Source organism: Oncorhynchus mykiss, chromosome 13 (genome assembly GCF_057628025.1).
Source record: "Oncorhynchus mykiss isolate SJ-2025 chromosome 13, ASM5762802v1, whole genome shotgun sequence".
Lineage (NCBI taxonomy): Eukaryota > Metazoa > Chordata > Actinopteri > Salmoniformes > Salmonidae > Oncorhynchus > Oncorhynchus mykiss.
The window spans coordinates 21,380,400-21,400,000 of NC_143034.1; the positions used below are offsets into that span (position 1 = coordinate 21,380,400).

Below are 19,601 nucleotides of genomic sequence, written 5' to 3' on the forward strand. Positions count from 1 at the left end.
CGATCATCATCAGAGTTGACTGATTCTTACCATGTTATTATCAGCCGTCATTACGGACAGTTTAATAACGATCATCATCAGAGTTGACTGATTCTTACCATGTTATTATCAGCCGTCATTACGGACAGTTTAATAACGATCATCATCAGAGTTGACTGATTCTTACCATGTTATTATCAGCCGTCATTACGGACAGTTTAATAACGATCATCATCAGAGTTGACTGATTCTTACCATGTTATTTAATTGTCAATATTTCTGTCAGGTGGATCCTCTTAGAGCAGGGGTAGGTAACTCCATTCAGCCTTGGAGGGTCGGGGGTCGCGAAGATAATTATATTCATCTGTACACTGCAAATTGACCACAACTACACGTAAGCCCAAAAAGAGATTGTATTTGGACATTTCACTCATTTCATTCTTTGATTACGTTGAGACAAGATCACGTTTCTTTTTATTCCTGGGAAAATATGTGCTTTTTATATATTTGTTGCTGAATTTCACACAAATATATGTTTTTTTGTGTGTTTTTTTTTTACTAAACTTTGGCAGGCCAAAAAGAATCCTTCCCGGGCCGGTTTTGACCCGCGGGACGCCTGTTGCCGACCCCTGTATTATAGGAAGTAGTCTGCAATCAGATTGAAAACAGAAGCAGCAGGCACCTGAATCCAATTAATTGAACGTGACCCTTCCTGAACAACACTAGACCCTCACCAAGCATCGATGTGTAGAGGAACACGTTTGGGCCAATGGAATATATTCACACGGACAGAGAATCACGACAACAGCCATTAAGGAGGAATGTATGTATCGTGAGGCCGGTACTCGCACAAACTCAAGATGGTGTCAGTCACATCCAAACCAAAAAGTCTGCACTACTATAGTGCACTACTTTTGACCAGGGCCTCTATAGTGCACTACTTTTGACCAGGGCCTCTATAGTGCACTACTTTTGACCAGGGCCTCTATAGTGCACTACTTTTGACCAGGGCCTCTATAGTGCACTACTTTTGACCAGGGCCTCTATAGTGCACTACTTTTGACCAGGGCCTCTATAGTGCACTACTTTTGACCAGGGCCTCTATAGTGCACTACTTTTGACCAGGGCCTCTATAGTGCACTACTTTTGACCAGGGCCCATAGGGTGCACTACTTTTGACCAGGGCCCATAGGGTGCACTACTTTTGACCAGGGCCCATAGGGTGCACTACTTTTGACCAGGGCCCATAGGGTTCACTACTTTTGACCAGGGCCCATAGGGTTCACTACTTTTGACCAGGGCCCATAGGGTGCCATTTGGGATGCAGGCCTGGCCCATCTTGTCAAGCCATGATTAGTGCATATTATGGGATGAAAGCGTTGACGTGTCAACACTGTCAATGTGTGAAGTGAAAAGCAGGTCTGTTCAGCACTGCACGGCCTGCGGCCTCATACTCCCGTTTTCAAACACACCTGTATGTATGCATTCACACACACTCATCTGTATGCACGCATACACACACACTCATCTGTATGCACGCATTCACACACACTCATCTGTATGCACGCATACACACACACTCATCTGTATGCACGCATACACACACACTCATCTGTATGCACGCATACACACACACTCATCTGTATGCACGCATACACACACACTCACCTGTATGCACGCATTCACACACACTCATCTGTATGCACGCATACACACACACTCATCTGTATGCACGCATTCACACACACTCACCTGTATGCACGCATTCACACACACTCATCTGTATGCACGCATACACACACACTCATCTGTATGCACGCATACACACACACTCATCTGTATGCACGCATACACACACACTCATCTGTATGCACGCATACACACACACTCATCTGTATGTACGCATTCACACACACTCATCTGTATGTACGCATTCACACACACTCATCTGTATGCACGCATACACACACACACACACACTCATCTGTATGCACGCATACACACACACTCACCTGTATGCACGTATTCACACACACTCATCTGTATGCACGCATACACACACACTCATCTGTATGCACACATACACACACACTCATCTGTATGCACACATACACACACACTCATCTGTATGCACGTATTCACACGCACTCATCTGTATGCACGCATACACACACACTCATCTGTATGCATGTATTCACACACACTCATCTGTATGCACACATACACACACACTCATCTGTGTGCACGTATTCACACACACTCATCTGTATGCACGTATTCACACACACTCATCTGTATGCACGTATTCACACACACTCATCTGTATGCACGCATACACACACACTCACCTGTATGCACGTATTCACACACACTCATCTGTATGCACGCATACACACACACTCATCTGTATGCACACATACACACACACTCATCTGTATGCACGCATACACACACACTCATCTGTATGCACGCATACACACACACTCATCTGTATGCATGTATTCACACACACTCATCTGTATGCACACATACACACACACTCATCTGTATGCACACATACACACACACTCATCTGTATGCGGGAAGAAGCAGCTTTAGAAGTACAGTGCAGTACGTTGCCATGGCGTTTCGCATCACACAACAGTACTCTGATTTAAATGTATATATAATCAAAATAAATGAATCACAGACGATCTGACTTACTCTACGAGCATCAGGATCACTTAGCCAAGTCACTGTGAAGAATCCTGAAGAAGTCTCCTCTTTAGTCGATCTATGCAAATGCTGCTTTAAAAAAAAGTATGCTTGAAAATGAACAAATACATAGATGAAAAACAGAAAGGAAGGAATGTTACAATAGAGTTGTGATGTGACCTGTTGATGTGAGGGTCTGTAAGTGCTGCAGACTGGCCACAGAGAAATCTCTCTCTAATACAGCACACACACTCATTCTCCCTCTCTCTGTTTCTACACAGACACACACACACACACACACACTCATTCTCCCTCTCTCTGTTTCTACATGGACACACACACACACACTCATTCTCCCTCTCTCTGTTTCTACACAGACACACACACACACACACACACTCATTCTCCCTCTCTCTGTTTCTACACAGACACACACACACACACTAATTCTCCCTCTCTCTGTTTCTACACAGACACACACACACACACTCATTCTCCCTCTCTCTGTTTCTACACAGACACACAGACACACACACATTCTCCCTCTCTCTGTTTCTACACAGACACACACACACACACACACACACACACACACACACACACTCATTCTCCCTCTCTCTGTTTCTACACAGACACACACACACTCATTCTCCATCTCTCTGTTTCTACACAGGCACACACACACACACACACACACACACACACACACACACACACTCATTCTCCCTCTCTCTGTTTCTACACAGACACACACACACACACACAGACACACACACACACACACACACACTCTTTCTCGCTCCCTACACACACAATCTCTTTTCCACACAGGCCTCCCTGCCTCCCTCTGTGTGCTCACAGCTGTGGATCTTGTACTGGGTTCACCTAAGGTAAAGATATGGTATATTACGTAATGGCTTATAGATTTTTCCACCCCTGGAGGGCAGCCAAAACCCTCCTCCTCTCTCCAGAGGAGTGAGAGCAGTGAGTTGAGAGTAGAGGAGAGCAGAGAGTTAGAGAACACTTTGTTCTACTGAGACTGACTGACTGTACTGTCCAGGCCTAGCCCAGCTAGCACACTTCTACTACAGTGGTGTACGGAATCAAAGGACGTTTTTCAGTACGAAAAGTACTGGACTGACTGACAGAGAGAGAGAGAGAGAAGGACAGAGAGGGGGGCAGAGAGAGAGAGAGAATGGGGAGGGACAGAGAGAGAGAGGGTAAGAGAGAGAGCGGGGACAGAGAGAGAGAATGGGGAGGGACAGAGAGAGAGAGAGAGAGAGAGAGAGAGAGGGGACAATAAGAGAAAGAGAGGGGACAGTAAGAGAAAGAGAGGGGACAGTAAGAGAAAGAGAGGGGACAGTAAGAGAAAGAGATGGGACAGTAAGAGAAAGAGAGGGGACAGTAAGAGAAAGAGAGGGGACAGACAGAGAAAGAGAGGGGTCAGAGAGAAAGAGAGGGATCAGAGAGAGAGTGGGCGAGAGAGGAACCGAGAGAGAGAGAAAGAGATAGAGAGAGAGTGCAAAAGAGAGGGGACAGGGACAGAAAGGGGGGGCAGAGAGAGAGGGGGCAGAGACAGAGTGAGTGAGAGAGAGAGAGAGAGAGAGAGAGAGAGAGAGAGAGAGAGAGAGAGGGGGGGACAGAGAGTGAGAGAGAGAGGGGACAGAGAGAGAGAGGGGAGGGACAGAGAGAGAGAGGGGAGGGACAAAGGGAGAGAGGGACAGAGACAGAGAGGGACAGAGAGTGAGAGAGAGGGGAGGGACAAAGGGAGAGAGGGACAGAGACAGAGAGAGAGAAAAAGAGTGAGAGAGCTGCTCTATATTGATGTGACAGTCTAACATGCCTACAGCATTAGACGCTCCTGTCAACACCTCCCCATGCAAACGCTCCCTGTGGTACAAACACACTAAAATAAATGACCTTCAGTGTGTGTTGTGTCATGCCAATGCAGTGAAGCACTGGTACTCTAGACCTATGGTATCCTATGATCAGATCAACTGGCAAGGGGTACTGTATTACACATACACTAACCTATATCTAGCTGTATGGTTGACGAATGCTTGTTCCAACCACAGGACTAAATAGAACACTAATCATACACATGTATCTCTATGGTCCCATCTAACGGGGATCAAACCAATCAGGCTGTTCTACCTGCGTCATATGCTGTGTTATTACTTCTTTAACCTAGCAGCTAACCAATCAGGCTGTTCTACCTGCTTCATATGCTGTGTTATTACTTCTTTAACCTAGCAGCTAACCAATCAGGCTGTTCTACCTGCTTCATATGCTGTGTTATTACTTCTTTAACCTAGCAGCTAACCAATCAGGCTGTTCTACCTGCTTCATATGCTGTGTTATTACTTCTTTAACCTAGCAGCTAACCAATCAGGCTGTTCTACCTGCTTCATATGCTGTGTTATTACTTCTTTAACCTAGCAGCTAACCAATCAGGCTGTTCTACCTGCTTCATATGCTGTGTTATTACTTCTTTAACCTAGCAGCTAACCAATCAGGCTGTTCTACCTGCTTCATATGCTGTGTTATTACTTCTTTAACCTAGCAGCTAACCAATCAGGCTGTTCTACCTGCTTCATATGCTGTGTTATTACTTCTTTAACCTAGCAGCTAACCAGTCAGGCTGTTCTACCTGCTTCATATGCTGTGTTATTACTTCTTTAACCTAGCAGCTAACCAATCAGGCTGTTCTACCTGCTTCATATGCTGTGTTATTACTTCTTTAACCTAGCAGCTAACCAATCAGGCTGTTCTACCTGCTTCATATGCTGTGTTATTACTTCTTTAACCTAGCAGCTAACCAATCAGGCTGTTCTACCTGCTTCATATGCTGTGTTATTACTTCTTTAACCTAGCAGCTAACCAGTCAGATTATTATCTGGCACTACGTCTTTCCTGCAAATCTTCAGATCAACTGTCTACACTGGATATATATTTTTTATAACCTATCTGACAGTGAAGCTTCTGTCTGCAAATTCTCTTCAGTTTACTAATACAGGATGCAGTGAGCCTAATGGTTAGAGAGCTGGGCCAGTAAACGAAAGGTCACTGGTTCGAATCCCCGAGCCGACTAGGTGAAACATCTGGCCAGGTACCCTTGAGCAAGGCACTTAACCCTAATTTCTCCTGTTAGTCTCTCTGGTTAAGAGTGTTTGCTAAAAGACAAAAATGTCAACTGTATCGAAACACGTGACGCAAACATTGTATCAAGCACCTGATGAAGACGTAAGTAGAAAATCATCTGAGACGGAGGATTTAGTCAAGGCCTTTAATGGGATGGAGCATCTCCGAACTGAGACATGGTTTTCACGGCTGACTGCCTGGTTTCAATCATGTCAGAACGATCCACGTTACACTTTCTTCATTTCTACTGAGAAGAGCGTGACATCTATTTGTTTAATAAAACCCTTGTATTTTTTCGTCTATAATAAACGTCTCCCACCAAATTTAGCAAGGGCATTTTCCCCATAAAATACATAGCTGTATAATATAGAAATGCATTCATAGAATTGCTTACCAGCCAGGGGCATTTCTCAGACATAGAACACACTATACATGGACTCAATAGAACTGCTGTTGCAGAAATGAAGGGAGAGGATCTATACATCTAATTGCCGCTGGATGCTTGGACATAGTGTTTAGTCACTCTAATTCAACATACAGTGCCTTGCGAAAGTATTCGGCCCCCTTGAACTTTGCAACCTTTTTCCACATTTCAGGCTTCAAACATAAAGATATAAAACTGTATTTTTTTGTGAAGAATCAACAACAAGTGGGACACAATCATGAAGTGGAACGACATTTATTGGATATTTCAAACTTTTTTAACAAATCAAAAACTGAAAAATTGGGCGTGCAAAATTATTCAGCCCCTTTACTTTCAGTGCAGCAAACTCTCTCCAGAAGTTCAGTGAGGATCTCTGAATGATCCAATGTTGACCTAAATGACTAATGATGATAAATACAATCCACCTGTGTGTAATCAAGTCTCCGTATAAATGCACCTGCACTGTGATAGTCTCAGAGGTCCGTTAAAAGCGCAGAGAGCATCATGAAGAACAAGGAACACACCAGGCAGGTCCGAGATACTGTTGTGAAGAAGTTTAAAGCCGGATTTGGATACAAAAAGATTTCCCAAGCTTTAAACATCCCAAGGAGCACTGTGCAAGCGATAATATTGAAAAGGAAGGAGTATCGGACCACTGCAAATCTACCAAGACCTGGCCGTCCCTCTAAACTTTCAGCTCATACAAGGAGAAGACTGATCAGAGATGCAGCCAAGAGGCCCATGATCACTCTGGATGAACTGCAGAGATCTACAGCTGAGGTGGGAGACTCTGTCCATAGGACAACAATCAGTCGTATATTGCACAAATCTGGCCTTTATGGAAGAGTGGCAAGAAGAAAGCCATTTCTTAAAGATATCCATAAAAAGTGTTGTTTAAAGTTTGCCACAAGCCACCTGGGAGACACACCAAACATGTGGAAGAAGGTGCTCTGTTCAGATGAAACCAAAATCAAACTTTTTGGCAACAATGCAAAACGTTATGTTTGGCGTAAAAGCAACACAGCTGAACACACCATCCCCACTGTCAAACATGGTGGTGGCAGCATCATGGTTTGGGCCTGCTTTTCTTCAGCAGGGACAGAGAAGATGGTTAAAATTGATGGGAAGATGGATGGAGCCAAATACAGGACCATTCTGGAAGAAAACCTGATGGAGTCTGCAAAAGACCTGAGACTGGGACGGAGATTTGTCTTCCAACAAGACAATGATCCAAAACATAAAGCAAAATCTACAATGGAATGGTTCAAAAATAAACATATCCAGGTGTTAGAATGACCAAGTCAAAGTCCAGACCTGAATCCAATCGAGAATCTGTGGAAAGAACTGAAAACTGCTGTTCACAAATGCAAGGAGGAATGGGAAAAAATTTCAGTCTCTCGATGTGCAAAACTGATAGAGACATACCCCAAGCAACTTACAGCTGTAATCGCAGCAAAAGGTGGCGCTACAAAGTATTAACTTAAGGGGGCTGAATAATTTTGCACGCCCAATTTTTCAGTTTTTGATTTGTTAAAAAAGTTTGAAATATCCAATAAATGTCGTTCCAATTCATGATTGTGTCCCACTTGTTGTTGATTCTTCACAAAAAAATACAGTTTTATATCTTTATGTTTGAAGCCTGAAATGTGGCAAAAGGTCGCAAAGTTCAAGGGGGCCGAATACTTTCGCAAGGCACTGTAGAAAATACATATAGAATATAAAAACGTATTCAATAGATCTGCTTTGTCAGAAATCAATGCCTATACATTGATCTAGCGGCTCTAATTAGATATTTCTGTACTGTGTATGTGTGAGTGGTCTGTGTATGCGTGAGTGGTCTGTGTATGTGTGAGTGGTCTGTGTATGTGTGAGTGGTCTGTGTATGCGTGAGTGGTCGGTGTATGCGTGAGTGGTCTGTGTATGCGTGAGTGGTCTGTGTATGCATGAGTGGTCTGTGTATGCGTGATTGGTCTGTGTATGTGTGAGTGGTCTGTGTATGCGTGAGTGGTCTGTGTGTGCGTGAGTGGTCTGTGTGTGTGTGAGTGGTATGTGTGTGTGTGAGTGGTCTATGTGTGTGTGAGTGGTCTGTGTGTGTGTGAGTGGTCTGTGTGTGTGTGAGTGGTCTGTGTGTGTGTGAGTGGTCTGTGTGTGTGTGAGTGGTCTATGTGTGTGTGTGAGTGGTCTGTGTGTGTGTGAGTGTCTGTGTGTGTGTGAGTGTTCTGTGAATGTGTGAGTGGTCTGTGTGTGTGTAAGTGGTCTGTGTGTGTGTGAGTGGTCTATGTGTGTGTGAGTGGTCTATGTGTGTGTGAGTGGTCTGTGTGTGTGTGAGTGGTCTGTGTGTGTGTGAGTGGTCTGTGTGTGTGTGTGAGTGGTCTATGTGTGTGTGTGTGAGTGGTCTGTGTGTGTGTGAGTGGTCTGTGTGTGTGTGAGTGGTCTGTGTGTGTGTGAGTGGTCTGTGTGTGTGTGAGTGGTCTGTGTGTGTGTGAGTGGTCTGTGTGTGTGTGAGTGGTCTGTGTGTGTGTGAGTGGTCTGTGTGTGTGTGAGTGGTCTGTGTGTGTGTGGATGCATGATGTGTCAAATCCTCTTTGGAGAAAAACCCTACAAAGTAACTAGGAGCTTTCATTTCACGGTTAACCGCCTTGTCCCATTCAGTGGGTTAGCTACCCGACGAAAAAGAGAAGAAACACAAACGGGTGAGGCAGGGGGAGGAGGTGGGAGGAGGGGGAAACAACAACATCTCCTCCAGAGTTGAGGATCCTTCCCAACCGTTGCTCTCTCTTCAACAGAGGCGAGTTGACGAGGAGAAGAAAGTGGAGGGAGGAGGAAGAAAAATAAAATGGGAGTCTCTTCTCTTCCAGGGCAGCTGCCAGAGAGCCTCTTCTCATCCCTCACTCCTCTCATCCCTCACTCCTCTCATCCTTCACGTCTGTCATTACGTCTTTCCGTTATCACGTCTTCTGAAAGTTGTCTTCAACTTGGCAGAATCACAGACTTTGTCAGCGTCCCAAATGGCAACCTTTCCCCTGTAGGCCATGGTCAAAAGTAGTGTACTGTTTAGGGAATAGGGTGGCATTTGGGACACAACCTCTCCATCCTTACCTTATGTATGTTCCTGGTTGATAGTTGGCAAACGCAGGCTGGTCTGTCTGTAGACTGTGTGGGCTCAGGCTCAGAGGCTGCCTCACAAATGGCACCCTATTCCCTAAATAGTACACTACTTTTGACCAGGGTCCATAGTGCATAATGTAGAGAATAGGGTACTATGTTGGACACAGACAGAGTCTGTGGCCTTCATCTATCTACACCGTTTCATTATTGGTATGTGTGTACATTTGGTTCTGATGTCTGATAGAATTTAATACCCTACAGAGGGAACTCATGAGTGAATTGAATGATTAGGTTTTTCAGAGCTCGACAATACACTTTATCTCTAATCTTTAAACTAAGCAAATAGGTGCTTTATAATGGCCACATTTCACATTGAATATAAAATGTGTTTTCTCATGGTGAGATTGGCTTGGCTGAGGAGAGGAGGATACGGCTGTTTGTCATCTATTCTTCTCTCTATCGTATCGACACCCACACACACACATATTGTACCATACTGAACTGATTATAGTTAACTTCTTCCCTCCACCACAATCCTCACTATGTATATCTGGAACGTGTGTGTGTGTGCGTGTGTGTTCCACAGCAGTATATCGCAGACCGCCACCAGACCGCTGTAGGGGCTGCCTGCTACCACTGGCCACAGCTCAGCCAAAATCTAATCCATGCTGGGGGGTTGGAGTGTGATACACACACACAAACACTCTCTCTCTCTCTCTCTCTCACACACACACACACACACACACACACACACACAAACACAAACACTCTCTCTCTCTCTCTCACACACACACACACAAACACACACACACACAGGGGACAGTCAGCAACCTATTATCCTGTGCTGCATGGTGATTGTGGAGGGGCGGCGGTAAAGTGTGGTAAATCCATTTTCCATGGTCAGGAAGACTGCACAGATAAAAAGATGAACAGACTTAACTCATCTTCCTCAAAGGCAGGAGGAGAGGAGAGGCACCCGGCCCCCGGCCCCCCGGCCCGGGATGAGAGATATAGTACAAGGTATCCTACAGGACTTCGGCTAGCTGGGACTTTAGTGCTTGCATCATTAGGTTACCAGTGGTAGAGATGGAGCATTCTGTTTAAATGTGGCGATGTATATATGCATGTACATTCTTTCTCATTATGCATACAGTATAGTAAATGTATATACATGTATTATTACATGGATGCGTACAAGCGTGCATAAACACATACAGTAAATGTACACATTTACAAGCACTGCAGTATATATAACAGACATAGTCCTATACACATAGAACATATGTACTAGCACAGGGCCCACCAGGCAGAGCTGACCCCAGGCAGAAGCTGACCCCAGGTAGAGTTGACCCCAGGCAAAACTGACCCTAAGCAGAGCTGACCCCAGGTAGAGTTGACCCCAGGCAAAACTGACCCTAAGCAGAGCTGACCCCAGGCAGAAGCTGACCCCAGGTAGAGTTGACCCCAGGCAAAACTGACCCTAAGCAGAGCTGACCCCAGGCAGAAGCTGACCCCAGGTAGAGTTGACCCCAGGCAAAACTGACCCTAAGCAGAGCTGACCCCAGGCAGAAGCTGACCGCAGGCAGAAGCTGACCCCAGGCAGAGCGGTGTGATCCATTAGCCTGGGGGAGATGAATAAGTAACCAGAACACAATGTAGTGCAGGGTGACACCCTGCCAGGCAGCGCCGGGGCATTCTACCCATCCATCACCCCAAACCTTATGCCTATTCTCAGCTCCACCATCATAGAAATACAACGACTAGAATGGGCATCTCCATTCAAGTCAATGTTCCCTGATAGGTGGAGGGGCTGCGGGTCCCATTCTAATAGTTATATTTCTATGTCCAACACCAGCTCCTGTCCCGGTGTCGGTGTAGTGAAAAGTGACACCACGGCAGGAACGATGTTACCAGCTTGGTAGGCTATGTTACCGGATCAAGGGAGGCCACCTCGGCTTACACCAACACCACCGTACACCCCAGTCACCATCCGGTGCTGGTGTAACCAAAACCCACCGCTGACGCATGAGGTCCCTGGAGGACAAACTGGGTGAGAATAACTCACACTACTGACAGACTTACCGCCTGACATCAGGACTAAGGCCTATCTATCTTTACCTGACGACTCAAACTGAATTCTTCCACTGCTCTATGTTAGCTACATAGTCAGTCTGAGACTGCCATCATTGAAGTTGTTTGTGGTGATGTCAAAATGAGGAATGTTGGGAAAAAAACAAAGTCATCAGCAATTAGATAATTTCTAACCAATCAGAGTATCAAAGCCAGTGATGAATTTTCTAAAAGCTGCTTTACCCACATGTATGTCTGGTGCTGGCCCAACCTATCGGTTTCTGGGACCAATCAGAATGGTTAGAATGTGTTCGCGTTCTAGAAATCTTTGGGGAGGTACTCAGATCCAGACTCATTGCGGAGAAGAAACTAACGTCCATGGGCGTAGTATTTGGCTGGAGCAAGGAGTTTGGGTAGCCATCTATTTAACATGGCAAGCTGTAACTTAAAAGTGAAGGCAAATTAATCTATTTGAAATAGTTGAAAAATGAGACATGTAACAAACATTTTATTTTGTGATTTCTCAACTGTTCCAAATTGATCAATTGCATAATAAATAAGGACATCATCATCAACTACTGAATCATTCATTGGTGCTTCCAGTACTGAAGTGATGAAGGAAGGAGTTAACCTACAAGCATTGACAGGGCTGGTTCCAGGCAGACATGACATCACTTATGGCCTCAGGCCGCTTTAAAACTTTTAAAAAATGTCTCTCCACCCCATGGCAAAATGTGTACAATTACAGGGTATGTCGCTTAGGGCCCCCAAAAGGCTAGAGCTGGCCCTGCACATTTATCCCTGTGCGCTGACCTGCCCAAATCTCGTGGCAACGCTTCTCAAACACACTAATATGGACACACATACTGCGGTGTCCTTGCTTTCCCTTCATACGCAATCAAACTACAACTACATTATTCTTTGAGAGATAATTCTGACATCATCTCTATCACCAAACGTACATGACCTAATGCTCACAGCTATGTTTGGCCTAAACTCATTTCTTTCTTTCTTTCAAGTCGACCATAACGCGGGCATTCATTGCCACACACGGCTCAGTGCGTTTTATGTAAGCCTACGCATTTGATCTTTAAATCAATTCTAAAACAAGTGGGGAATATACTAAACATAAAATATATAAAAAAAATTAAACCATTAAATCGACCAACAACTAAACGCATGTCCAGCAAGGGTTACGTATTTCGTTATCAAGAGCAGCAGAAAAATTCATGGGTTGGCACTGTGCGTAAAAGGCAGACTGCGGAAGCCTCGTGAAAACGCAAGCAAATCCAGACTCGACGCAGTCTAGCCTGCACTAAACATCACATTTTCTGGGAAACTTGAGTGGAGACTGAAGCAATAATTGATATCCAAACACATTACATAAAACCTTTATGCAAATGGTTCCCTCCTCTCCTTCCTCTCCCTACAAAAAAAAACATAAAACAGTGCCATATTCCTCCTCAAAAACCCTCCCAGAGCCACTTTGCAAATGTACTGATTTGGCTATCCATACTTCGCGTCCATTACGCGTCATGCCCAAGGTCCCTCACCTAAGCATGTCCATTCCAACAAAGCTTTTATCCTCATTAATAATGTATCACTGATTGTTTACGTTTGTTACCACATGTCCCCATTGCTGATTGTTTCATTATTAACAACATGGTTAAATCGAAGAAAATGTAAAGACAATCTCCAGACAAAATGGTTGATTCCGGAGGAACGCGAGGATAATTCCCGCGGGTGGTATGATAAGCACGCACACACACAACACACACACACACACACTCTCTCTCTCACTCACCGGAAAACCAAGGTTAATTGGCCCTCTGAAAACTCCGTTCAACGCTTGGAGGGAACTTTTTAGTCAAAAGATCATATCGCAAGAATTTGCACAACTTGCAAACATATAATATTGGAACAGGCAAGAAAAAAAGATAATGTATTTCCTTTCATATTCTCACTGCCAAATAATCTGCATAATGTATTGAGGCCAAGCAACTTTGACTGCCTTTTTTATAATGCAAATACTGAATATGCTACTAGATTTAAATTAAATCAGATCATTATAACGCTGACAAATCAATTACTGGTGAAAAATCTATCAGTCGCGAGGAAAACAAATCAGCTCACAGAAGCTTAACAAGATCAATATGTATTGCGCATATGGGCAGCATGCACGCGCATATGGGCATCATGCACGCGCTCGCCGCGCTGCTCAGCTCATGTAGGCGGATCTGTAGCCAATTAATTTTAATTAATGGAAAGAAAGAGAAACATGATGCGCGCGGAGCTCAACCCCATATGCACTTGGCTTGGAAATATATCTAAACTAAATATGCAGTTTTTGAAAGAAGTGCCCTGAATAAATGTATAGGCAAATAAAACATAAACAAATTAAATAATGCCAAGTCTGAACTCTTACAAGCTAAATTACATTGACCCCGGCTGACCAATATGACCATATCTATCTTTAAAGAAATAATTAATGCTGTTTATGATTTTCTATAAGAAAAACGTTTCTTTAAGACTGACATTTCTTCCACAGTGATTTTAGCTGAAGCGTTGACTGTGTCCTGTGTCTACTACAAAGAGCTGACGGAGAGGGCCTACATTTCTCCCCAGCCAAACATTCGGTTTCTGTTCCTTAGGCCTAATTCTAAAACTGCACACTTGTTACAGAAAGTGAATAGAAATCACAGTGACAACAACACATCCAATTGTATGGTTAAAGTAGGCTATTAAGTCCAATTAAAATAACGAAGGGCATTCATTAATTCATGGAACTTCGAAAAACACTTGCAAAGCTGAGAAGGCCGCGTCTGGGATCTGGACTATTATGCGTGTAAGCACTTGCGTGTTGGTAAAATAATATTCACTGTGTGAATTATCCTATTAAAATGAAGTCAGAGATGCCATTAAAAAATGTACAATTCAACCTCAGCCACAAGTAAGGCATATAGGCTATACTGAGAAAAGGAGTTAAGGCCCCGTGACCTATAGATCTACTGCTATATTTTAGCATACAATAATAGTGGTAAAAGACTAAACAAAATAGAACATCAAGACGCACACTGAAAAAACCAAAACGTTATAATAGTCATGTATTTTTAGAAGAGGCAGCCCTACAGTTTACTGCCTATTGGACCACCAGACAAAGGAAAATAGTGAAACGAGTGCTGAGATTGTGACATTTAAGGCGATATTCAAATCTAAGTGTATAATAGGCCTACTGTCTGTCTGTAAGCTACTTCCGTCGAGCTTCAAGGGGCAAACAAGTTCGGTCCTGCCGGTCCTGCCCTGCACTTCTCAGTTATAGGTGAAATTCGCACCGCTCCGTGCGCGTTCAAACGCTTTTTCTCAGACGGCTACAGTGAAGTCCAAATATACACATCCAAAGTTTTAATCACATGTTACATGTTACATGTTTTTTAAAGTAAATTAATAAAATAATATTTGTCCTGTTGTTATTTCATATGCATATAAGCAGCATAGGCCTGAAACTGATTCCAGTGAAACGGGCCAGTAAATTGCACTGTGACCTAATTTTAAGATTTTCATCTGAAATAAATTAACCAGTCACTTAGATTAGTAATTTTCCATTTAGGTAAATAGGCCTTTATATGACTTGTCAGCAGAACAAAACTGTTTCAAGTGCATAAACACATTAGCCAAGCATATATCCAAAATCGCTTCCTTGTGTGCCATATTTTTTATTTCTAAAATACTACATGTTGTATCAGTATATAATTGTTAAATGTAGCCTACAATACTTGATTCTCCAACCACTGTCAACACATATCCGAATTGCAAACCAACCGAGGGAAAAGCCTCAATGTTAGGCCTATAAATACCACATTAAAGTTACGCACCACGGCATTGCCATTTCATCTCTAGCCTTTGCCGTCCACAATAACCCCAAAAGGAATATCAAAACCAACACTCCCTCGTGTAGGCCTATGTATTCACCCGTATTCTGCCGTAAAGGTATCTCGTTCAATAAGCAAATATCAACTCAAACAAAACAAGCAACCTTTACAAATGTACTCATCTGGCCTTTACAGTCAGATGTCAAAGGCCTATAAAGTCCTCATACTTTAATGGCATATTTCTCCCTTCATTGTCTAGGCCTGTGAGGTTGCTTCAGTTGTGTGTCAAACTAAAGACAATTACAGGCCGATAACATTCCCCATACTCGATTACATACAAGGGATCTATAAGTATACGCGTTACAATATTGTGACCCCAACACAACCCAATGCTGAGGGAAAACGGGCATGCATTCCCGCCGTCCTCCGAAATAATACACCTTCTACCCTTATCATCCTAAAAACTACATTTATCGATTGGAAATGTCAAACTATATTTCAACTAACTCTATACGGACATTTGCATGTGACAACAGAACAGAAGCCTAAAGCTGAGAGCCCGGCTACAGCTGTCGTGTGGGTTGAATGACAAGCACAGTGACAGTCGCTCAGACACCTCCATAGCCACCACAACTATCGCAACAAAGTTAGAAAAATCGTTCATTTCCACGGAAAAGCACTCGAAAACTAATACATTCTTTTATGGTTATTTTACTTAGTTGACATGGTTGTGTAATTGTTGTGTTTTTAAATAGCTATAGGACAGCATAACAGGCGACTAATGTAGGAATAGCGCGAGCCCTGTTCCCTCCTGAGCACTTCTCTCCCCTCCTTTTGATATAAAGTAGATTCAGGAGAAGCGCCATTTTCTCTTCTAACCATGTGTAATGAAACGCACAAGAAAGCCTGTTGGAGAGATGCCATCAAAGGGGAAGAGGGACAGAGAGCGGAGAGAAGCCGAACACACCATCTGAAACGAGCGGATAGCGAAAAGGTCCCTAAAACCAAATTATTGACTAGCGGCACCGTACATGGACAACGACAACATTAAAAACCAACAACATCCGGAGAGCTAAAGTGGAGGCAGGATACCAAAGAAAAGTATAGTTTTTACCTGTGTCAAGCAGTAAGGGGAGTACATGGTTATTTTAGAGTTCATAAAGTGGAATCTTATTCAAGTTGGATAGAAGTTGGAAGTCCGCTGCATGTGGTACTGCATTGCAAAACGCTCCGCTGTGCCCCTCGCGCTCACTCTATGCTGTACCACTAACCCCGCCTCGAGCTGAAAGTGAAAGCCTACACAAACTTTGGGGGAAAGTTTGTGAACTCTTTCTGACACACACTCCCCCCCTTCTCTCTCCCTCTATTTCCCTATCAAATATTCAGATGTAAATCGTGGCGCTTTATAAAGATGTGATCATGTTGGGAGTTGGATAGAGAAAACAAACTTAAAACATCAACCAACATTGACCGCAATTATAACGTTGAAACAGTTACTAACCCTGATCGTGCCAACTGCCAAGCCCTTACTTGCCATCGTGTTTTAAAGTTGTCAATTGGTATTTCACTGCCTGTTAAAGACAGGTTGGTCAAATTACAAGGTCCCTCACTCATCACAGTCATGCACATTACCCATTATTAATGCATTTGAGTGTGTGTGTGTGTGTGTGTGTGTGTGTGTGTGTGTGTGTGTGTGTGTGTGTGTGTGTGTGTGTGTGTGTGTGTGCGTGCGTGCGTGCATGTGTGCATGTGTGTGTGTGTGTGAGACAGGCATTTGAACACCTTTCTCACACACATAGTAATATAAAGTGTAGCCCACTTGAACAATAGGGTATAGACGGCACCACTCCAATCAAACAGGGTTGGCCAGCACTTACAAACCGCACGTCTCACAACTACCAGAGACACTCAACATTACGTAAGCCTACCATTTCTTCTTCTGGTAGTGGGTATATATGTATGTACAGATGTAAGATCTTAATTCGACCTATATTGTCACAGTAAAAAATTATCAGGAACAAAAGAGTGATCAATATAAGATCCTACATCTGTAAGTCACTTTGTATAAAAGCATCAGTGAAATATCCTATTACTGTATATATGTATAAGGGGACCTAACCACAGTACTACAGAAAGAACACCAAACCTCTTTAACCCCAGCCATCTGTTATAGTCATCTACAGGCTAATAGAAAGACTGTTTAAGAGTCAGCCACAATTGGACTTGTGTTGTCTGAAGAGAACATAGTTCTGTTTTTAATCAATGACTGGCTGGCTGGCTGGCTGGCTGACTGACTGGCTGGCTGACTGGCTGGCTTATCCTTAAACACCCTGGTCCATGTTCAGCTGGTTGATCATCTCGGGTCAACCTCACGTTCTGTATGTATAGCTGCAGGGAGAGCATATGATGCACACACACACCCTGTCAATCACACTGCTTCTCCTGCATCCCGCCAATTCACCCTTGAGGTGAGGTAGGAGAATGTGTTCAATTTGTCTGTCTGTCTGTCTGTCTGTCTGTCTGTCTGTCTGTCTGTCTGTCTGTCTGTCTGTCTGTCTGTCTGTCTGTCTGTCTGTCTGTCTGTCTGTCTGTCTGTCTGTCTGTCTGTCTGTCTGTCTGTCTGTCTGTCTGTCTGTCTGTCTGTGTGTGTAGGGGTGTGGTTTTGGAGGGTTTGAAGTCACCCCGGAGCACGAGTGCCAAGCTGAGTTTTTGGGAGCCGTTGAAGCCCAGTAGATTTACGAGACCTCAGCTCCATGCAGCACTGTGCATTAGGAATGCTATGCAGCCCCTACAGAACACACACAACAGAGAACATAGACATATGCACGCACGCATTCATACACACACACACCTACACACACTATGCTACACCACACTCTGTGGCCAATTAAAGAGAGCAGAAGAGGCAGAAATAAAGATTGAGAGAATCAGAGAGAGAAAAAGTGAGGGGAAATCAGAAAGAGGGGGATCCAATTCCAAATCCCCCTCTCCTCACCACACCCTGCGGCACAGGCCCAACAACTCCTAGTCTTTGTGCTCTGGCTCTCTCTCTCTTTCTCTCTCCATCTCCCTCTCTGGCTCTCCATCTCCCTCTCTCTCTCTCTCTCTTGCTCTCCATCTCCCTCTCTCTCTCGGTCTCTGTCTCTCCCTCTTGCTCTCCATCTCTCCCTCTCTATCTCTCTCTCTCTCTCTCCCTGGCTCCCTATTCCCCTCTCTCTCTGGCTCTCACTCTTTCCCTCTCTCCTTGGCTGTCTCAATCCCTTTCTCTGGCAGTGACCCAAATGACACCCTATTCCCTATACAGTGCACTACTTTAGACCAGGGCCCATAGGGTTCTGGACAAAAGTAGTGCACTGTGTAGGGGATAGGTTGTCATTTGGGACACAGACAATCTCTGTATTCATCACAGGTTGTTGTCTTAACAGATCCTCTCACCACAACCACTAACAACCCAGGAGTTCTAGAGCCCCAAAACGAAGGGAATTCTGAATTCTGATTCCATTCTCCCCACAATGCAAACTCCCACAAACACACACGCACGCACACACACACACACACGCACGCACGCACACACACACACACACACACACACACACACACATACACACACACACACACGCACGCACACACACACATACACACGCAGATACACAGACATAAACACAAACTCCCATGCATCAAACAACCAGTTTTGACCATTAGTAAGTTACCTCAAACTCCCAAACCCACAGGCTAAATCTGCCATTAAAAAACACATGGGAAAACCATATGTCATCTAACGATATTTAGTGCCTCGCGGTTGGTTGGTTGGTGTGTGTGTGTGTTAGGGCCTTGCCGTTTCTTCTTTCTACACACTGAAGGAGTACGGCACTATGCATACTTGCTGTTTACCATCGCCTGTGGCTTGGCTATTACATACTGGAAAGTGATGTAGCATATTGATAAAATCATTAGCACGCTCAATGTGCCAGACAGGTGGCTGGAGTCAGAGGCCTTCAGAAAGAAAAGCAGAGGGAATGTAGCGAGGACAAAAACAGTCATGTCTCTGTTACTGTGCAGAGACATTACACATGCAGACACGTAGAATAGTCCCAGGTGTGTACATGTGAATATACAAGGCTCAGACTGTCAGAGTAAAGAAGTAACAGAAGGGAAAACAGTGTACTGTACTGTGAATAGTAAGTACGATATGTATATAAATGAAACATGAATATGTGCATTATATGTTTTGAATGCTGAACCTGTTGTGGACGTTTTCACTCCCATGATGCAATGGCCATATTATGGAATGCCCTGATATATTTTGATATATTTAT

The 19,601-nt window shown here is 44.0% G+C and overlaps 1 protein-coding gene across 33 annotated transcripts in view; it reads right to left on the reverse strand.

Annotated features, from left to right (window-relative positions):
• The window catches only part of LOC110485647 (nuclear factor 1 X-type), a 146,499-nt gene that overhangs the window by 110,678 nt on the left and 16,220 nt on the right, over positions 1–19,601 (reverse strand). For 18 of the 33 annotated variants that reach the window (XM_090195706.1, XM_090195688.1, XM_090195695.1 and 15 more), the window contains exon 1: positions 16,400–16,583. The exons of 9 other annotated variants lie outside the window; for them this stretch is intronic. In XM_090195706.1, coding sequence (XP_090051832.1) covers positions 16,400–16,444 — 45 coding nt within the window. In that variant the 5' untranslated portion in view covers positions 16,445–16,583. Of the gene's footprint in view, positions 1–16,399; positions 16,668–19,601 lie in introns of those variants that run through there. 6 more of the 33 variants (XM_090195668.1, XM_090195691.1, XM_090195666.1 and 3 more) reach the window with 4 other exon arrangements.